This window comes from Pempheris klunzingeri, chromosome 1, assembly GCF_042242105.1.
Source record: "Pempheris klunzingeri isolate RE-2024b chromosome 1, fPemKlu1.hap1, whole genome shotgun sequence".
Classification (NCBI taxonomy): Eukaryota; Metazoa; Chordata; class Actinopteri; order Acropomatiformes; family Pempheridae; genus Pempheris; species Pempheris klunzingeri.
The window spans coordinates 13,138,177-13,159,594 of NC_092012.1; the positions used below are offsets into that span (position 1 = coordinate 13,138,177).

General features: G+C 42.1%; 1 protein-coding gene across 1 annotated transcript; it reads right to left on the bottom strand.

Annotated features, from left to right (window-relative positions):
• Nucleotides 1–815: 815 nt before the first annotated feature.
• On the bottom strand, nt 816–20,945 carry strc1 (stereocilin 1). Its single transcript, XM_070831982.1, has 30 exons — nt 20,903–20,945; nt 20,384–20,427; nt 19,741–20,350; nt 19,585–19,609; nt 16,919–18,290; nt 15,736–16,567; nt 15,013–15,074; nt 14,146–14,256; nt 13,800–13,954; nt 12,556–12,742; nt 11,553–11,668; nt 11,082–11,211; nt 10,787–10,969; nt 10,128–10,166; nt 9,863–10,033; nt 9,517–9,657; nt 9,040–9,101; nt 8,755–8,890; nt 8,555–8,643; nt 8,115–8,250; nt 7,799–7,995; nt 7,172–7,262; nt 6,676–6,847; nt 5,901–6,076; nt 5,603–5,758; nt 4,837–4,979; nt 4,549–4,697; nt 4,093–4,190; nt 3,817–3,967; nt 816–925 (listed from the first exon to the last, which is right to left on the bottom strand). The coding sequence occupies exons 1-30, from the start codon at nt 20,943–20,945 to the stop codon at nt 816–818; spliced, it is 6,087 nt and encodes a 2,028-aa protein (XP_070688083.1).
• Nucleotides 20,946–21,418: the final 473 nt, after the last annotated feature.

Consider the following 21,418-nt stretch of genomic DNA (forward strand, 5'->3'; position numbering starts at 1 on the left):
CTGTATGTCCACACGTGTTTTGCACAAGACTTTTGCTATAGATGCAGGATATTATTATGAGAATTTTGAGCACTTCAATTGTGCAAAATTAAAAAGTAAATAAACTGAGGCAAATTGGTTCAGTTTAATGATTTAGGGCTATATTAGATCACACCGGAAAGTGTGCACAACAATACAAAACTCACAGCAAAAACAGACTGAAGTTGACCAACACTTATACAATCAGTTGCTTACTGAGCATCATGCATTTGTCATCTGATCAAGATAACGCAGGATGGATATATAAATGTAGCAAACATTATAGCTCTTACTCTGACAAAAATATTATATAATTTCACAAAAATATATCACTTTGTAGGTTTGCAACACAATGTTGATTTGTTCATAATAACTGTATAATAAGTATGTTCAAATTTTAAAGTGTTTGGGTTGCTTTTCTGGGTATGGCGTCACATCCCTGAGAAGGATATACTGATACAGTAGGGGTTCATACAGGCTTATCAAAAAATAAATACATAAATAAATAAGTAAGGCAAGTGTAATAAAATAACTGCTGGTTAGACTTTGTGGATATACTGTTTATACTGTCAAAATGTATGTTTTTTATCATCATTATATTAATTTGGTTCCCTCTGTGCTGAATGTAATGTCAAAGTGATAGTTGCACAACATAAATTACAACCTAATTAAATACAGTATATCGAAATCCCGAAGTGCTGCTTTTTTCAGAGAGGTTCGGTATTGCACAGATAGATGAGATGATCTTGGTTTTGTGGGTGAGGAGGTGCGTCCTGATCCGACAGGGGTGAGTGGGGTCATGTGCCAGGGCAGATCAGTTCAGGGCAGGGCAGGACGATCAGCAGCATCAGCAGTCCCAGTATGAGACACAGAGGACTGTGGCTCAGTGCCCGCCCTAGTGATCTCCCTACAGGAACAAAGTGAAAGCCATATAAACGTAGAGCCACGCAAAATATGATCCCCCAGGGTTTTCAGTATTTGTATATCATAACAGGAAACATCGTGAAGCAAATTTCATTTACACTTTCTGGGGTCGTCCAGTTGTGATACTCCGGTATTAGTGGTACGTTTCTGTTTTTTTCAAAAGTTGCTATGGAAACATGCAATGAAGATAATAATACTCATCAAACCCGTGTCTGTCTCTTGTCATATGGTGCAAGATTGTAAATTCCAAGAAAGCATAATATCATACACATAAGGAGCTCACAACGATTCAGGGATTGCTGTAAAATGAAACACAGTAAGTCTATCAAACATATATATATATATATATATATATATATATATATATATATATATATATGTAGAGAGAGAGAGTTGTGAGATAGTTAAAGCACATATAAACGCTTCAACTGTGTCCCAATTCCACACTGAATACTAGTCTAACAAGGGTTTTGCGTATAAAATGCGCACACACTTAATATGAGAATGAAAGACCCTTTGTGTAGGATTTGATCATATATGGCTTTGGCAACTGCTTGTGGTATACTTAGAATAATCGGTGGGAAATAACCACCAGGTTTGTCTCACTTTTCTACAAGCAAAAACTTATGCCATCAGAATAATTTGAAAGATATTACAATTATATTTTTAAAAAAATCTACACATAGGGGATTTAAGTACACTCAAAGATGCCTGTATGCATTTTGAATTAGCTTTAGTTGTGAGTATACTGCTCATTCACAAATGACATAGAGGAGCTACTTACAGCTGGAAAAAATTAACACAAATTGCAGATGATGCTGAGACAGCTCCAGGATGATCTCATACAAGAAAACAAAAAACATAGAGTATTACATCTTTGCAAAAACATTTTGCACATTGTCTTGCTTTCTGATGTCAGTGCAGAGCCTGCATGTGTATATAATGTTTCTGTATATACAGTGGGCCAAAAAAGTATTTAGTCAGCCACCAATTGTGCAAGTTCTCCCACTTAAAAAGATGAGAGAGGCCTGTAATTTTCATCATAGGTACACTTCAACTATGAGAGACAGAATGGGGGGAAAGAAACATTGTAGGATTTTTAATGAATTAATTGGTGAATTCCTCTGTAAAATAAGTATTTGGTCACCTACAAACAAGCAAGATTTCTGGCTCTCACAGACCTGTAACTTCTTTAAGAGGCTCCTCTGTCCTCCACTCGTTACCTGTATTTATGGCACTTGTTTGAACTCGTTATCAGTATAAAAGACACCTGTCCACAACCTCAAACAGTCACACTCCAAACTCCACTATGGCCAAGACCAAAGAGCTGTCAAAGGACACCAGAAACAAAATTGTAGACCTGCACCAGGCTGGGAAGACTGAATCTGCAATAGGTAAGCAGCTTGGTGTGAAGAAATCAACTGTGGGAGCAATTATTAGAAAATGGAAGACATACAAGACCACTGATAATCTCCCTCCATCTGGGGCTCCACGCAAGATCTCACCCCGTGGGGTCAAAATAATCACAAGAACAGTGAGCAAAAATCCCAGAACCACACAGGGGGACCTAGTGAATGACCTGCAGAGAGCTAGGACCAAAGTAACAAAGGCTACCATCAGTAACACACTACGCCGCCAGGGACTCAAATCCTGCAGTGCCAGTCGTGTCCCCCTGCTTAAGCCAGTACATGTCCAGGCCCGTCTGAAGTTTGCTAGAGAGCATTTGGATGATCCAGAAGAGGATTGGGAGAATGTCATATGGTCAGATGAAACCAAAATAGAACTTTTTGGTAAAAACTCAACTTGTCGTGTTTGGAGGAGAAAGAATGCTGAGTTGCATCCAAAGAACACCATACCTACTGTGAAGCATGGGGGTGGAAACATCATGCTTTGGGGCTGTTTTTCTGCAAAGGGACCAGGACAACTGATCCGTGTAAAGGAAAGAATGAATGGGGCCATGTATCGTGAGATTTTGAGTGAAAACCTCCTTCCATCAGCAAGGGCATTGAAGATGAAACATGGCTGGGTCTTTCAGCATGACAATGATCCCAAACACACCGCCCGGGCAACAAAGGAGTGGCTTCGTAAGAAGCATTTCAAGGTCCTGGAGTGGCCTAGCCAGTCTCCAGATCTCAACCCCATAGAAAATCTTTGGAGGGAGTTGAAAGTCCGTGTTGCCAGCGACAGCCCCAAAACATCACTGCTCTAGAGGAGATCTGCATGGAGGAATGGGCCAAAATACCAGCAACAGTGTGTGAAAACTTTGTGAAGACTTACAGAAAACGTTAGACCTCTGTCATTGCCAACAAAGGGTATATAACAAAGTATTGAGATGAACTTTTGTTATTGACCAAATACTTATTTTCCACCATAATTTGCGAATAAATTCTTTAATTTCTTTAATTTTTTTTTTTTCTCATTTTGTCTCACATAGTTGAAGTGTACCTATAATGAAAATTACAGGCCTCTCTCATCTTTTTAAGTGGGAGAACTTGCACAATTGGTGGCTGACTAAATACTTTTTTGCCCCACTGTATTATGTTTATTTAATTTCTCTTTTTTTAATTGTTTGCTTTATGTCCGTCTCTCGAGCTGCAATAACCGTAAACTTTCCCCACTGTGGGATCAATAAAGTTTATCTTATCTTATCTTGTGACTTCTATTTAGTGCAAACATCTTTCCTCAAAGACTCTATATGATGAATATTAGTGTATAACATCCTGTAGTGTATGGTATCGGTATGGAATTGGGACACATGTCTACCAAATAAACCGGATTTTGTGTTAACAAGAACAATTAAATAAGCTACTGAAAGTCACCCTTCTTTACAATTATCAGTGGACAGCAAGAGTTTCAAAGATTTCAGTGGTTCACCTCTGAAGTCTACTGGCCGGTCCTCCCAGGGTGTCAGAACCATAGCCAGAGCTGTCCTCTGAACATCTGACAGAGCAGAGAGCTGCTCCTCAGTTACTGCAGCAGCCTGCTCATAGGAGAACATGCTGATCTGAGTCTGGTGAAACACCACCTTCAGACAATGATACAGCAGAGAGATACACACATAGAAACAGAGACAACATGAGGATTAATGTTTTGGACTCTGACATCGTCTTAACGTATTAAGATTATTATTCGTATTAACTGTTGACTTACAGCAAATTTATCACTTGGTATCGCTGAGATAGCCATGGGTGTTATTCCTTCAATTTGCTCTTTCACCAATGCTGACATTGCCATGTCTGGTAGACCAGCTGTAAAAACGGCAAAATGTTTAAAAGGGAGTGAAGTACTGCCAACACAGAAACAAAAACAGCAATAAGAGAGTGACGGAATACATTTAGAGGACATTGAGAAAGCAAACACTAAAAACTAAATGGGTTTTAGTACGCATCAGATTTGACTGAGCAGCATAAATAAGATTTGCGCCAGATTGACACTAAGGACAATTGATGCTTTTTTCCCAGTACCATATAATTTAATACTGCTGTCAGTGAACAGTGAAATAAGCCACAGATTGAACCTAGCAGCTTCATAGTGTTGGTGAATAGAGGTTTGAGAATATTGTAAATTGGTAAAAACCACACAGTGAAGATGGTGAATGCAGAATACCTGCCAGAACTCCGATCTCAATGAAGACATCAGATTCCCACGCACTCATAGATCCAAAAGCAAGGCTGTGGGACAGCAGCTCGACAAGAGCCTGCAGCTGCTCCTCTGAGCAGGACAGCCTGAGCTGACCCAGCCACAGCACTGCCTTACTGCAGCCACCAGGGAGAGACACAGTACAAGGAGTGTGTGACCGAATAATGTCAGCGGCTGAGTCATTCAAGCGTATAACGTCAGGGCTCGAAAGTAAGTCATTAAATAGTTCCTGTAAAAGTGTTTCTATGTGCTCACCTGAACTCTACGGCATTGAAAAAATTAATCTCTGTGGTTTTAGCTCCGCACACGATGTGTCCCATTGCCACCAGTGTGCTGGAGTCAAGCTGGCTCGGACTCTGCTTGGTGGAGTTCAACACGGTGCCAAACAGTGCAGCCAGCTGGGAAAGCAAGAGTTATGATTCAGAAATGCTCTTTAAACACATGTTCAGTTTATTCCTGTTGCTACACCTTGTGTATAAATAATAATAAAAATATAAATGTCTATAAATAAACTATGAATGACAAAATATCAGGATAAAAAGGTTTAATCTTTGCCTCCCTGCCAACTATGACAACTGTGGAACATCAGTTGTTGGATATTATACTTATGTCCCGAACTGCCATATTTCATCTAATATCAGTCAAGTATTAGTCCTTCATTTACTTATATGATTGCTTTCTATTTATATCAATCAGGTCTGAAATTAAATTTTGTGTGGTTCCCACTAAGCAGCGATCAGCCTAGAGTTTAATACAGGTCAATTAATTATGAACGGCAAACAAATGCCTGCATCAGCTGCAGTTAATTAGCATCTGCCTGTTAATCAGGATCACATTTTCTCAGTTGCTATGGAATAATGCAAATGAGATTACACATTTGATGTGTAGAAAGTATTTTAGTAAAACAAAAAAATGTCAGAAAATCCTATTCTGTTCTCAACTTTTTCAGTTTTGACTGGATACGTACAGCAGTTGATGCAGACAGTGTAGTAAATCTATGTAATGAGTCGTTAGCTGCTACCTGTCTGCTGTTCCAGGAGCTGACAGCACCCATAGCAGCAATGGTCCTTCGCTCAGTGAGTCGGAGGCTGCTCAGCTCCTCTAGTGACAGCTCTAACGCTATCCCACCCAGCTGAGAGATCAAAGACTGGGAGAAGGACGAGACGGGGCCGTACATCTGCATGCGCACATGTCATCCCAGAAGCACCCGGTAGAGACAGAACAGACACACATTATTAACACCTGGACTGAGGATGGAAAACTACCCCGTACACTGACATCAGAGAGGTCATTAAACGGTCAGAAGTTATAAATCTCACCTGTTTGACTTTCTTGAGCACCTGTCTGTGTTGGTAGGTTGCCAGGAACGGGTCATGACCCATCAGCTCCAGACAGTTGGAGAAGGCAGAGGAGGACATGCTTGTCAGGCTGCTGGAGGTCCAGGCAGAGGGAGCTGTTGTATGCAGAATCTCACAGGTAGGAACCATAGGAGTCGCTGGAAAAGGACACAAACAAATATCTGATCAGAACATAAAACATATGACTATATGTAAGCATATAAAAATCAATAACTTATATTCTAAATAAAAAATATTCACATTTTACTTTTTGTGTTAATTTTCATTACTAAAACAAAAAAGAATTACAATGATTTTGAGATGATGGACATACATTAAAGGAATAATTTGACATTGGACATGGAGCATCTGCTGGTTGCCTGGCAACCTCACACTGATGGCAAGACTGTACAGATAGGCCCCATGAAATAGATTTTTGTACGTCTTAAACAAAGACGTTATAGCGTGTTCACTGGTAAGCTTAAGAAATGCTAATAGGTGGATTTTGCTACAGTTTCTAGTCTTTGTGCTAAGCTAAGCTAATTGGCTGCTGGCTTTAGAACGCACAGATATGAGACATCAATCTTCTCATCTATCTCTCTGAATGTATATATACCAAAATATCAAACTATTTCTTTGATAATAGTCTGTCCGTTTAACTGAGTTGGTTACAGAAGATGACACCTGGTGTGTTTCCCCATAATATCGAACTATTCCTCATCAGGGAAGAGATTTTAGGAACCCAAGTGATGCTCACGTGAATTATGATTTATTTTGAGGAAGCCCAGGAAAAACTGAAGAACAAACTGCTGCCTTTCAAAAAGTTTCCTCCTCTCGTCCATGTCTGAGCATTGGCTCCCCACGCTCCCGCGTTCCCACTGATGCTGGCTCATGAACAGCTTCTCTATGCGCCCCACAGTCATCAGCGCCTGGGGGAACACAAACAAGAACACACACACGGACATGTCGAGACACAGACACACACGCCAATGGTTTATGGGAAAACAGGAACTTCACAACCTGATCCTGACACCTACTGGAGACGTGACACCTTAGGGATTTGTTTACAGCCTTTGTTGGCCTAACCTGCCATGGGATCAAGTGGCAATCCCTACACCTCACTATGGATTTCTGGACATCGAATGAATCAGGAGTGAATTTAACTTTTTTCTCAATCTGGGGAGCAAACTGTACAATGTAAAGAGAAATTTAGATGTAATACCGAATGAACTGAAATACGGCAGAAAACTCACCCGGGAAATCTCCTGCAGTTTTTTGTCAGGCAGGAAAAAGAGAAAGCGGTCCACCTGACTGAGTGTGGTCTGGTTCCAGTTGTTGACCGGGCTGCGAGGAAACGTAAGAGCACTTCATCATCTTTCTCCCGTTTCCTGCTGTGTGAACTACAGCGTTCGCATCAGTCATATGAAACCTACATACTTTAGACAATTTTCACATTTTCTCCTTGAAACTATAAACTTACGTGTCTCACAGGATAGAATAAGGAAATCCCACAAACACTTTTAAAAACCTACTGAATGAACTCTGAAACTTAAGATTGCTTGGGTGGATTTACTCCCAAGAGAAATTAAAAAAGTATCGCAGTTTTGCAGGTTAACACAGTTCTCATAATAAGAAAATATCATATACATTATTATTATTATTATTGTTATTAATATTGTTGTTGTTGTTATTAATTTAATTTCAATGTTCTGGTTATTTTCTTGCTATTTTCATTTTTTATTAGCTAAATTCTCATGGTGTTCTTTTAACTGATCAGACATGTGCCAAGGATATGTAATGGCATGATTATACTGCCATTATCCTCTGATTTTCTTGCCTCTAAACAGTTAAAACCCCTCGGTATGAAGTTGTAACGTTACCCAAAGACAGCGGGTTCTTGCAGGATACGAGCCACAACGTCCATTTTACGGCTGCTGTAGCAGAGCCTCTGAAGGAAATCCAGATTGTGGATGAAGAAGCTGCGGTCCAGGTGAATGAAAACCTCGTCCACCACAAAAGTCGCCATAATGCCCAATGAACGAAACTCCTCCTCAGTGAACACCCCTGTGTACATGCCCTGCAGTGAAAGAGTTCACAAAGCTTTGATCGCACAGCATATATGACAAACACTGAAACCTCTGCACTTCTTGCCTCTTGCCATTTACTTCTTTGCCTTTTAAAATGGGTGTAACTAACCAGCCTCTGCGCCATTTTGTCCACCAGCAGCTCTTGTTTTGTTCTGGACAGCAAGAGGAACTGATGAGGGTCTTGAATAATCATCTTCCTGAGATCCTCCATCAAATCTGTAGGAAACTTCTTGATGGTGCTCACCCTGCAAGCAACCACACAGGATATATAATATTTGTTATTATACAGTCAAAAAAATCTTTAAATCACTGTTCATGAAGTGCAGTTAAATGAACTGTATAAATATGTTTGGTGAAGTCATGGGGTTGATTGTCCAGTTCAGATGTACTTTCTTTTTTTAATAGCTGAAATATGAGACACACACAAGTGACATATATATAAATCTTATCTATTCATAATGAGACGACCACTTACCTGCAATAATTCTGAAGTACCTAAAATGATATTAACAACTTAATAGTTGAGCGATCAATCAACTTCTGACTTACGGCATGGACAGGGCGATCTCAGCTCCAAGATCTTTAAGCAGTTTGGAGAAGAACTCAAATTGATACAGCTCCTCAATCACACACTTTTTCTGTCCAAAAGAACAAAGAATCACGACAAAGGAGGACATATCGCTAAACATCATGTGCATTATAGGAAAGATATTTAATGAAGTCAGATTTCTTAGACAGTAGAAGTTTACCAGTGAGGTGTGAAGAGGACCAGGCTGCTGCTTGAGGAAGGTCAGGATTCTTCTCACTGACGAAGGCGACGAACCAGCCCGAAGACGTGCCTGTAAGACCTTGCAGCTCACACCCTGACCCAGTGTTCCCAGACTCCTGATTACACAAATTGATGAATGTCGATAGAGCCCTTGCACATACTGTTAAGCTGCAAAATATGCAGCTGAAAGAGACTGAGAAAATTAGAGCATCTGTGGCCACAAAGAAACACAAAGGTATGAAGAAAAGCATACAAATGTACTTACAGAAAATCTTTGTCGATCAGGTTTGGTTTAGTATCAAGCACCTCTCTGAAAATTGCTTTAGCCTGGGGATGAAAATGGAAAAAAGTATGTTTTGTAGTTGTTGTACTGTGCTGGTTTATGCTGGCTCTGGACTGTTTTCTTTCCCAGTTTTCATTATTAGACACAAGGGCAATCTGATATCTGATATTCACAGACAAGTCCATTCACAGTGTCGCTGATGATGCCGTCTTTGCTTTTGCTTCTCCACTTAATAATTTAGCGGCTAATTTACTGTCATACACACCTTCTCATGACAAATAGAGGAAGCATATTTAATCAGAGGAAGCACAAAGAGATCGTACCACAAAGTAAAAGTCACAGGCTCCGGATTAGATCCTTTCACCTGTTCACACACTAGATATGCATCCCGCGGTGGCAGCGCTTGTCAAGAGGTACTGAGCAAAAATCGCTTGAATACACATGGCCTGCGTGTGATACCTGCTGTGTGTTCCAGGATTTTGTGGCTGCGGTGGTGATGTTCTTCACAAGCAGAGGAGTCCTGGGCAGGACACTGAGCAGGGGCGTCCAGTAGAGCAAAGGCTCCACGTCATCCAACCAGCTGACCACCTTGGGAAAGCCCTGGTCGGGAACACAAGGAAAAATGTTGTAGCTGCACACATAACTCTGAATGTCTTTGACAGAAAGTTTGTCAATCAAATATAAATACAAGAGAATGTTCTAATTGCATTATATGTGTGTTTTATCACTCTAAACTGTTAGAGTTTTTATCAGAGTTTTTTGTCTGCTGATAGTGTGTGTGTGTGTGTGTGTGTGTGTGTTGTACCCATAGTTTGGTGGAGATAGCATTGGCTTGTGGTGGGCTCAGGCCCGGTGTGCGTTGGGCCATGGCGGGCAGTGATGACAGCAGTCTGTCAGAGGTGAGGGTCAGCAAGACCTCCGTCTTCATTCCCGCAACGAGGGAGCCGAGCTCCTGCAGCCGGCCTGGAGCAGCCAGCTGAGCAGAGGGGAGGAAGGTGCGAACGTCAGGGAGCAAAAATACACCTCCATGCTAAATGTACATTGTGGTATGGGTTTACAAAACAACTCACTGTGTAACTTGAAGACAGCTTGTCTACAATTATAGAAGCCTGAAAAACATACAGAATGACAGCAAATGAATAAAATGACCATCCTCGCGGTCATTTTAACAGTTGACTGATATACCATATATTCTGTATTTACTTGCTCCAGCTCTGTATCACATTTATACTGGGTAAACGTAACTTACACATGAATGTAAGATCTTATAAGTTCTGTGCAAGACAACGGCTGTGAGACTGAGGTAAATGATAAAAGGCTGAAGTTCAGATGACAGCTGAGGGTGAAGTAAAGCTCAGGTCATGAGCCATCTCAGGTCAGGGGTCAGTGTGCTGAAGACTGACTGCCTGTCAGCTGTTCCTCCAGCCTGGCAGCTGGTGGGGCTTGTAGGCCTGTACAACCCAACCATGTACAACACATAGAGGCTTGTGACTAAACTCCCCTAATTTTATTATTTTACAGTTTATCAGTTTATTGGTAAGAAAAACAACCTTTTATCGTACTTTATTTTCTTCTAATTTCTTTTCTCTTTTTTTACCCTCTGTAACTATACTCTAAAAAGAAAACAATAAAGATTAAATAAAGAAATCAAGTTGTAGTTGATACTTATGCATGCTTGAAACTTCCTACATGTTCTGCCATACATTACGGGTTGAGTGTGCTCCTCTACCTGTGCAGGGCTGAAGGAAACAGAATGGAGGACAGGGAGGACAGCGTGCAGCTGTGACGGCGTGAGATCCTCCAGGAAAGGCACACCCAGAGAGGGCAGGAGGTGGGCGACCTCTGCCAGCTGAGCAGGACTGAGCGAGGAGGGGTCCTTTAATTCTGTGCTGTTCAGTAACAAACTGGAAATCTGGACATAAGTTTAAAAAAAGCAGAGAGACAGCAAATATATTATAACAAGAAATTCCTTAAATGCTATTGTTAAGAATAGATAGACCTCATGTTAACTTCTCTGTCCCTACCAGATGGCTGGGCAGACTGAGTCCCTCACGTGTGCAGTTCATTGCAATGTCCCGGATGACACGGACAACCTCAGCGTTTTTATATGCAAGAAGGTCCTCTGAGTCTGCCAGGCACGCAAGATTACCCAGCCTAAAATTACGAACACTGTTTTAACAACACACTTTGCAGCAGATGAGACATTTCCCCAAAAAGCAAAATATGCATTTTGTAAAAAAAAAAATCATCATTCAGTCTGCATAGAGGTATATTCCTAAGATACAAAAAATTTAATTAAATTAAAGAACAAAACAAATGTATTTTAGTCTGGTGCTGCCAACACACAAACTGTACGATCTGTTTGTATGACAAATTATTGCTTTACACTTACATATTAACATGGGGTCAAAATGCACCAGAGAAAAATCAGGCAAAGAATAAACAATTTACATGGACAGAACAGTTGGAGGTGCCTCCATACAGTCATTCCCAACCTGATAAAATCCTGAGCTGTCAGGTTTCTGTAGGTGCCCATGATGCTGTGAGCTATGAATTCCTTCTTTAGTGAAGTGAGGGTGTTTCTCTGCAACACATCCAGCCCGTCCAACAGCTGTGGACAAACATGCCGACAGAAACACTGAATTAGCATGTACTTCTGAATTTGTGACATTAAATACTTTAAGCTGTGACCACAAAGTATGAACAAAGAAATACATTGGCTCTCTTCATACCCACCAGAATCATGAACTCATGCAAATGAATAGACTGGCATTGTGAGAAATATACTTATTTGCCATCTGGCGAGGTTGGGGACATGTTTAACATTCACAACTGAAAGCCAGGACAGATTCAGTCTTTAGGGAAATAGGCAGACATTTTGGGAAATGAAAATGTGCCTTTTCACGCTTTTGCTGAGAGTGATAAATTCATACTAGTATCATGTCTGTGTGTGGAATATGAAGCATCCAGCTTAGCACAGAGACTGCAGACATGGGAGAACAGCTAAGTTGACTATGTCCAAAGGTAGCAAAATCTATCTAAAAGCACCTCCAAAGCTCCCTAATTAACAAGCTATGTCTTGCTTATCTAATCTGTACAAAAACCAGCATGTAAAAATGGCAATTTGTGGCTTTAGTGGGGGGTTATGACATCATTTTTTTCATCTAGTTAATTTTCAATTTAAGAAAGCAAGTTAGTTTGGTTTCCCAGAATGTCAAACTTCCCTTAAAACCGTCTTTTAAATTCTTGGTCGAGCACTGAAAGGTCAGGGACTCTTTTATCTTAAGGTCATTCTTAATTCATGTCTTCCTATCTTTACTTATTGAACATCAGCTACAAGCATCATACTGATGGGGACAGAGAAAGAAGAGGCTGTCTGTGCTTTCTTTTGATCTGTGTGTGACAGCTACCTCTGCTGTGCCCTGGGGCTAATCGAACTGACAGAGTCCCGGCTTCTCGGGTTTCCCAGCCAGGTGTCAGAGCTCAGAGGGCTGTTACCTGAGCAGGTGAGAGGTGTTGGAAGTTGTGGAAGGGCAGGTAGGCGATCAGGTTTCCAGTGTCCCTGATGAGTGACTGATGACCTCTGGTGATGTTGGAAGGGGTCATAACTTTGCTGTACCACAAGCCAAACGCCAGCCGCTGGTCCAAAGTCATGTGCACCAAGTTCCTGTTAATGGTCTCCCTCCTAGAGAAAAAGAAAAGTTTAAACTTATGTGACATACTGGAACCGTTGCTTTGTAAAAGTTTCACTTAATATTTGCACAATATTGCATGTGACCTACTTTGAAAGATTACATTTAGACATAGTGGATGGTTGGGGAAACTTAGCAAATTAATTGTGTGGCATTGCGGGAAATGTGCTCCTTATTTGCATTCTTGTTGAGAGTTAAATGAGAAGATTGACACCACTCATGTCTCTCCATTAAGTATTAAGATCTTATGGTCAGGAAGCAATAAACTTAGCATATAGACTGGAGACAGGAGGAAACAGCTAGCCTGAGTCTGTCTGATGGTAAAGAAATCTGCCAACCACTGCCACTTATTTAAACATTATATCTCTTTTGTTTAATCTGTAGAAATGAAAATACAATGATGACAATTTGTGTGGTTATATGTGGGACTTTCTGCTGTATTTGTTATTACCAACGGGCAATGATTTACTTCGACGCCTCATTGTTGTTGAATCAACATCAAATACTTGCACACACACTTAAAGCCCTGTCTTGATTGAAATCTAGTCGGTGAGCTAGTTTACTTTCTATGTATAATGCATGTTCCCAGCACCTCGAGTCGCAATGACACATCACTTCTCGCAGGAGCCTGACACCAGGGGTGTGTTCAGACGGAAGCATCATGGATGTAGAAAAGTGACATTGCACGACTGTGCACAACTGAAATAAATCATGGTGCTCACTATATAGTCTTGGCAGCTCTCATTTCTCCTGCTGTAAAGGGGCATGGAGAATCTTTGGGATGAAAACTCCAGATAAAATAAAACTACAAATGTAAAATATTGTGTCCAAAAACACACGTCTGCTGATAAATATTGCAAAATATAGTGCAATATAGTACAAATTTAAACAGCAGCACAAATTGAAAAAGAACAGTCCTTATCATCGACACACAAAACACGGCGAAATAATACTGCTGTTAGAATAAGTGACACAATTAATTTTAATAAATGCATCATATAATAATGAGTATTGGGCTCATAGAAATGTCTAGCTGACACCATCACTCACACATTGATGTTGTTCTGCAGTGAGGGCAAAGCGTGGATGTCTGCCGGGGTGGCTGCAGCCAGCAGGGGAGCCAGCTCAGGGAAGAGACTACCATCTTTTACCAGGTGCTTCTGGAACAGCACTGACACCATGGTGGACAGGTACTTATCAGGCAACTAGCAAACGGAAGCAGAGCCAATTCTGTGTTAGGAAGAATGAAATGCTGTGGTCTGTATGATCAGCCAAGGCTAAACCATGGATAGTAGTGAAACAGAGAACTAAGAACTCCTGGAGGAAACAGGAAAAGGCTGCTTAATGTTGTTCGTGTGTAGGTTTCACGTGGATGTGTAACGGTGTGCTTATTCACCTGCAGCCTGTTCTTGTTTCTGTTGTAGTACTGAAGGATCAGTCTGACGGTGGTGATGTGAGCTGCACTCAGCACTGACCCCAGGCTGCTCAGCGGTATATTGAAGTACTCCTGGACACATGAACACATGAGGAAATGAGTCGCAAAACACATAAAAACAAAAGTAATGTACAAAAAACAAACAGCAAAGACATAAATAACACAAAGATGTTTATATGAACAAGAGTCTACAGCTAAAATGCTGGATGATAACATATTAATGGTACAATATTTCACCATTTTTGGATACCATGTTACCATACTAACATTTACTAATTAGCACCAAACACAAAGTACAGCTGAGGCTGATGGGAATGTCATTAGTTTTGCATGTATTTGGTCATAAACCAAAGAATTAGGCAATTAAACAGTTTGACTATGATGCTGGCAGTGAAAAAAGTCATCGAAGTTATTCTTCGTGGGTGGGGGGCATTTGCCAAATTTCATGGCAGTTCATCTGATAGTCGTTGTTGTTGTTGTTGTTATCACGCAAAACCACAAATGTCATCATCATGGCGCCAGACGAAAAGTCAGAGGATTACCAAAGATATAGTAGTAGTAGTAGATATTCAGATATTTCACAGGACAAGTGAAAACTTTGATCATCTGGTGGCAAGAGACACATAGTGAGAGGATTGACAAAGCCATTGAGGTTTATCCTCCGGGGACAATGAATGGCTATACGTTTCATGTAAATCCAAGTGTTAGTGAGGTACTTCAGTCTAGACCAAAGTGGCGGACTGACAGACAGATTGACAGCCATCCCTACAGCCATGCTGCATTACGGCTAAAAGTTTACATTAACATTTGAGGCGTTGCGTAAATCACCTTAATGACGAAGAATTCATCGCTGGTCGCGTCTCTCGCTGTCTGCATCAAGCTGGTTAAGACTCTCTACAGAAGGGAAATGCACAAACATAGACACGATTGTGACACTATTAAGAGAGGGATTAGTGGCAGCATATTATCTAGGAGTCATGTTTTGACATGTTACTGTAATTGTCTAATCAAGTGTGAGCGAGGAGAGATTACACCCCGAGGAAGAGCTTCATTATGTTGCTATTGATGACAGGAGTGTAACCGTACGCCAGCTGTAGGCTAGCTGTACACTGGAGGTCAGCTGCCATACAATGACACTAATGGTAACCGATATGGTTGAATAACTGGATAAACTATAAAGTCAATGAATTGTTCTACACGGAAACTGATTGAGCCTATATGAATAAAAGATGAGGGAGAATCTCTATTTATACGCTGATTAACTCTCAGAATACATTTCCAAGAAAGTGTGAAAATATACTTCATTAGCTCTCAGCAATCAATAGATTCCTGTTCTATCAGACAGAGTAAGTAGTGAAAAATAATATAACAGTCAGTGGTGGAATGTAAGGTACATTTACTCAATAACGTTTTGAGGAATTTAAGGGAACTTTTACTTAACTTGAATATTTCATTTCATGTTTCTTTATACTTTTTTCAATTTAGATTAAAGAACCCAAATACTCTGTCCACCACTGTTAAAAAGATGTTCTTACTGCACAACTGAACCACCTACTCCAAAGCACTGCAGCAGGACCCTCTTTTTGTCAAAGTTGTTTTCCCTCTCGAGGTAACGAACTACAGATGCCAACACGGCCAGTCTTATGTTCTCAGTGACATGCAGCGACGTGTTCTGGGCCTCCTCCAGGGCCAACAGGAACACCAGAGTAGTGCTGACTGCCTGCTCCAACATCGTGGCCACGGGCGGAGTCATCAGATCCTCCACCCTGGACCTCAGACTCTCCACCCAGCAGCGCACCATCGTCTGCAGGGCCATATTCTGACTGGCCCCCGGCTGGCATGCTGAGTTGAGGTCAGCTGAGCAGGTCCAGTTGAACCGATTCACCAAACTTCTGGCCAGGCAATAATTAGGCTCTGCAGTGGTGCTGTTGTTGTTGGTGGTAGTAGTGGTGTAGTTGGTGTAGGTAGTACACATGCTGCCCACCCACGTGCTGGACGGCTCCCGAGACAGCATAAACAGTAGGCCAGCGTTAGGGCAGATCGAGGAGACAAAATTGGTCTGGTCGTGCTCCCAGCAGAGAGCCAGGAGTGCCGCATCTGGAAGAGATATGCTCCAGCTGGAGTACTGGCACTGCTCTGCAGAGCTGAACCCAGTCGGGCCTTCTGCTTGTCCCTCATCTTCATCAGGAGATACCTCTGGATTTGAATAGTTCGCACAGTGCTGTAATAACCAGGTGTTGTCCTGGTTGGCCAATAGGTTCTGAAGGACTATATCATTGGTGCAGACTTTGGAGGTGAAGTTTAGTGGGTCGATCTCAGCGCAGAGAGCCAGCTCAGTCATGTCCACGATGATGGGACGGGTCCAGTCGGAGTATTTGCACACCTAAAGAACAGATGATCGAAAATGAGACAACAGAAAACAAATTCTGTGCTATTGAGTTGTTTTAATATGAACTTTTAACTTGTTTTTTGTAATGTTTTATTGTTGTCCATCTAGTGTCTTTGTATTCATTCTGGTCTCCTTTGCCTCCTTGTCCTGATTGGTTCTTGTTGTTGTCAGATAGCCTAGTTATGCCTCTAGAATGACATTGCCTGTGAGTGCTGCTGATGGTCCTTTGACCAAAACATTCACTGTTGTCCATGAAATGCAACTTGAAATAGCATTTGGCATCATTTTGTGCATACAAGTTGATTAGACTTTGGCAGATCCATGTAATTCAGATAAAACACCCACCTGTGGTAACACTGCTTTGTCCTCTATTTCGTCTATGTCTGCACAGGCCGATGTCAGCCATTTGTTCTGGGGATCTTGTAGCATCTTTTCAAGCACAGGCGCTTTGCAGCAGACATTCCGCTGAAAAGCAAACTGATCGTGATGCCAACACAGGCCGACCACTGAATCGTCCACCTGCCGTTCACCCCACGTGTGGTAGTCGCACCAGTCAGCGATGTTGAAGGGCTGGGTAGGCTCAGGGCGTGGGAAGTTAAAAGAGGTGTTGCAGTGATTCTCAATCCAGGCATTTGCCTCATTACGCAGCAGGCTATTTAGGAATGTTTTGTTCGCGCAAACCTCTCTCATAAAACCACTGTGATCGAGCCGGATGCAATGTGTCAAAACATCAGTGGGAATTTGCATCACATCATGCCACTCTGAGTATTGACAAGAATCTGTAATTATTGATCCCATATCAGGGAGTGGTGGTGGTGGAAGGAGGAAGTTTGTGCAGTTGGGCATGAATTGCCCATTTTCCGGGTTGGAGAATAACATCAGGAAGAATCCGGTGTGCTCACAGATGAGGCTGATCAGTTTGGGACTGTCCAGATTCATGCAGAACTCCAGTAAGGGGGGGTCTACCAGAACTGAGGGCTGGCCCATCCACTGCTCGTAGTCGCAGAGCTGACTCACCATGTACCCAAGTTCTGCAGTGGAGTTGGCACAGTATCCATACAGCCAGCTGTTCGTCTGATCTGACAACAGCTTCCTCATCATCGAAGCATTGTTACACACCTGCCTCACAAACTCCTTGCGCTCGTTATCACTGCACAGCGACACGAGGACAACGTCCACCGCTTTGTCACCTAACCAGCTGTTGTAGTTGCAGGCAAGCTGTTTGAGGTTGGAGGCTTCCCTGGCTACTCGATGAGGTGCTGAGCGAGGGAGGGGATGGCTTGGGGTGACGGCGGGCCAAGGCTGTGCGTGTCCAGCGCTGCAGTCGTGTGACCTGCTGAGGAGTGGCGACACCAGTGCTTGAATAACATAACATGTGTTGCTCCACACCCGCTCTACCTGGTTAGGGCTGAGGGAGTTTAGCTCCTGGCAGAAGGTGAGCACAGATGTGGAGTGTCCCGTTCTTGAACCCGCGAGGATTTCAGCACACAGTGTTTCATTGAGCCTGGCCAGATTGCTGCGATCACACTTTAGCAGGATGTCGTGGTTGTTATCAGTGTCATCTTTTGCCTCTGAGGCGCTGCGTTGGTAGGGGACGCTGGGAGGATTCTGGCACTCTGGCCCCGGATATGTGCACTGCTCTGGAGCCAGGAAGATTTCCAGGAAAATGTCAATGATGGAGTAACCAAAGGACCAGCTCACATTGTGGTTTATTCCCCTAAACAAAACAAAACAAATCATTATCACAGATTCTTTTAATGACTCGATAATATTTCTTAAAAACGCTCACAGATTTAGTTAAAGTTACTCCTGGCTGATATGTGTTTTATTTCTCTGAGACATGAAGGGAGATGGTAGTTAAAGGTACACGGTGGAGTTCACTTGTAAACACACAAAATTTATGTTTACATTCAGCGCTTCTTGCTAAAATGCACTGTGTGCATGCTTAAGGTCAAAAAACATGTTCAATGCACTTCTGTCCCGGAAACATTATGTGGCAGCAGATTTTAACGGAGTGGAGCTGTTTTTCCCCTTTCTGTATTTCTTTAAATATCTTCAACCTCAACCTGAGAAAAATGTGACTCTCCTGGATGATGTGAAAATCATATTGATTTATGCTGTGACCACCAATTTTAATTATTTTGACTTAATTTCTGAGAAATCAGGTTTTATCCATCACTTTGCTATGGTGAATAGCTCTAAATACTACAATACCTATGAGCTTGGCCCCTGTTGCTATTGCGAAGCAAGTCAGAGGCACATATCAGAGCATTCATGATTTCAGGTGTGAACAAAATATGGTGTCATGGTTGCTAAATTCATCCATCCATCCATTGTTTTTACCGCTTATTCTTAAGGATCGCAGGGGGGCTGGAGCAAATCCCAGACTTTGGGCAAGAGGCGGGGTACACCCTGGACTGGTCACCAGTCAATCACTGGGCCGACACATAGAGAGAGACAACCACTGACACTCACACCGTGCTGCCCCGTTGCTAGATTCATCCGAAATTAAGCTACTAGTGAATTTATTTATGCTGCAGACTGTAAAATCAGTTTTGTCACCGTGTACTCTTTAGCTTCCACTCTCCATCAATGGTGCACGTAACAGAACTTTTGGTTTTATAATTGGATGTCTCTTGTGGAAATGCACCTTGGGAGTTGTAGTTTACTACTAACCTAAAGTTTTTATTCACGCAGGCTTGCTCTCGCACCTTTTGCAAACTAACATGTTTGTTAGGTGTTTGCAGTGATGATTCAAACGGGAGAGTTTCATGCCAATCCAAGCCGTAGAAGTGCTCCGTCTGTGAGTCTTGTACCATTGTTTTTAATGAGAATTTATAAATGGGATTGGCAGCAGTAATGTGCATTATATCACCCATAACCTTGTGTGCACAGTACAAACTAAGTGGGGACCCACTGTTAAAACCATTGCTCCATAGCACTACTAGTGGTCAAAAGCTCCACAGGGTAGCTTTAATGTGGAAAAAGGAGTTCATGGGAATTGTACCTACCACATAAGGAGCTGCTTGAGATCTCCTGCAGAGCACGTGGAACAGAACAATTAGACTAAATATTTTGTAATAAACTGTATATTACACAAATACAGTTTATAAAATTACATGTCATTACTCAGATGTTTATACTGATGAATCATAATAATGCTTTACCTTGATCACAGGTCTCCTCTCCATTCAAATATGGTACTCTAAGTCCAAACTGTAAAGCTATTTTTATAAAGTCCATTGGTACTTGGAGTAACACTGCAATTAACTTTGTGACGTATGTCACTGCTGCATCCACAAGGCCGCTCACAGCACTTATCAAATTCCTAGAATGAGACAGACTGGACAGTATGTTTATGAACGTCTGCTGAAAACCGTCTAACGTTGCCGTCGCTGATTCCCCCATCCTGAGGTAGGTCCGCAGGTAGCTGTTTGGCTCCCCATCGCACGCCTGGGATCTCAGAGATGACACAAACATCAACAGAGGCTTTCCCAACTCCAGGGACACGGTCTTTGTCAGTTCTGCCTGCAGTCCACAGTCCTGCCTCCCAGACAGAATACAAACTAAAGTCCTGGGAAGATCATCTACGAATCTGTCTTTCAGCAGTGGTTGAAAGACAGAGTACAAGTTACTCAGAGTATCGTAATATGCAGACACGTCCAGCCCCTCTATGGATGCGGATGGGCCCCTGAAGCTGCGTGTATTATCCTTTGCACCAGACAAAGAGTGGATCTGGTCAATGACTTTCTGGATGTCTGCCTCTAACTTGGCGGCCTCGTCCGGAGTTGGGGGAGGCTTTCTCTGTACCGATCTGGGTTGCGAATGCGCTTGCTTGACATCACATAGGATCCCTGTAGACATCAAGCAAACGAAACACAGGGGACATTCATTTCCTTGGGCTCACAGTGACAATTAGTGGGAGAGTTGATCTACTCTTTGTTATTGTAAGAACTGAGCATATCAAGGATTATTTCAACAGATGATTCCCACTGATGTTTGAAACCTCTTTTGTAGATATGACAAATTCTCCTTTTTATTTACAGGCCTAGTAAGCAAACGATGCATTACCTATTCCTCAGACAGAATAGACACAGTTAAATGACAAATATTAAGTTAGATGTATTTTTATTTTGGGCTTTAATGTGGAACAGTTTATACTTAAGAATGGAGCTATGTTCATCAAATGCTGGTCACACGGCACTGCCACCTCAGTCGAAAAGTTTTGGATCACTACACTACCACTACCTCTTTTAGACAATACATGCTTGGTGGCTTTTAATCAAGACTGGCCTGAAAGCTTTCTGAAATCTTAAATGTTGCACTCACCGAATAGGATGCACAGCATACAAACGGATGCCGTCGACCACATTGTAAGTGTCCTCAATCAAAAGCAAGCAGGCAATCACTTGGGATAGTATTTTAAAAAGAAAAGTCCCCTTGTTTTATCCTGTCGACGCAAAGGAGATATTCAGCTGAGGCAGAAGAACCGGACTGAGAACAGGCTTCATGTTGGTTGACTGTACACATCAGTCTTCACAAGAGGAAGGGGGAGGGCACATTCATCAAGCTGTCGCTCATCCGTCAAACTTCATCTTCTGTCATCAGGTTGAGGTGATGATCCCTCTTACATGCCACTGTGCTCTCGGAGGCTGCGCTCTCCTCACCTCCGTGTCCACCTGCAACTCTACACCCGGTCTGAAAGCAGCGTAATTAAGGACACCGGTAAAGGGGAAAAACGTAGGTGCGAAATGAGGGCTGTGAAACGCAGAAGGGATTTCGGCAACAAGCCCGGCCGTCTGTGCTGAATTATTAACGGAGTGTGTTGATTAACTCCTGCGTCTG

Bases quoted from the DNA above. Each gene is read 5' to 3' on its own strand.
- strc1 (XM_070831982.1), bottom strand. From the start codon at position 20,945: ATGTGGTCGACGGCATCCGTTTGTATGCTGTGCATCCTATTCG. The intron at 10,167-10,786 runs GTAGAGGAGCAC...TATGTTTTTCAG, and splicing joins TTTCCTTCAGCCCTGCACAG to GCTTCTATAATTGTAGACAA. The intron at 9,102-9,516 runs GTATCACACGCA...TTTCATCCCCAG, and splicing joins AATCCTGGAACACACAGCAG to GCTAAAGCAATTTTCAGAGA.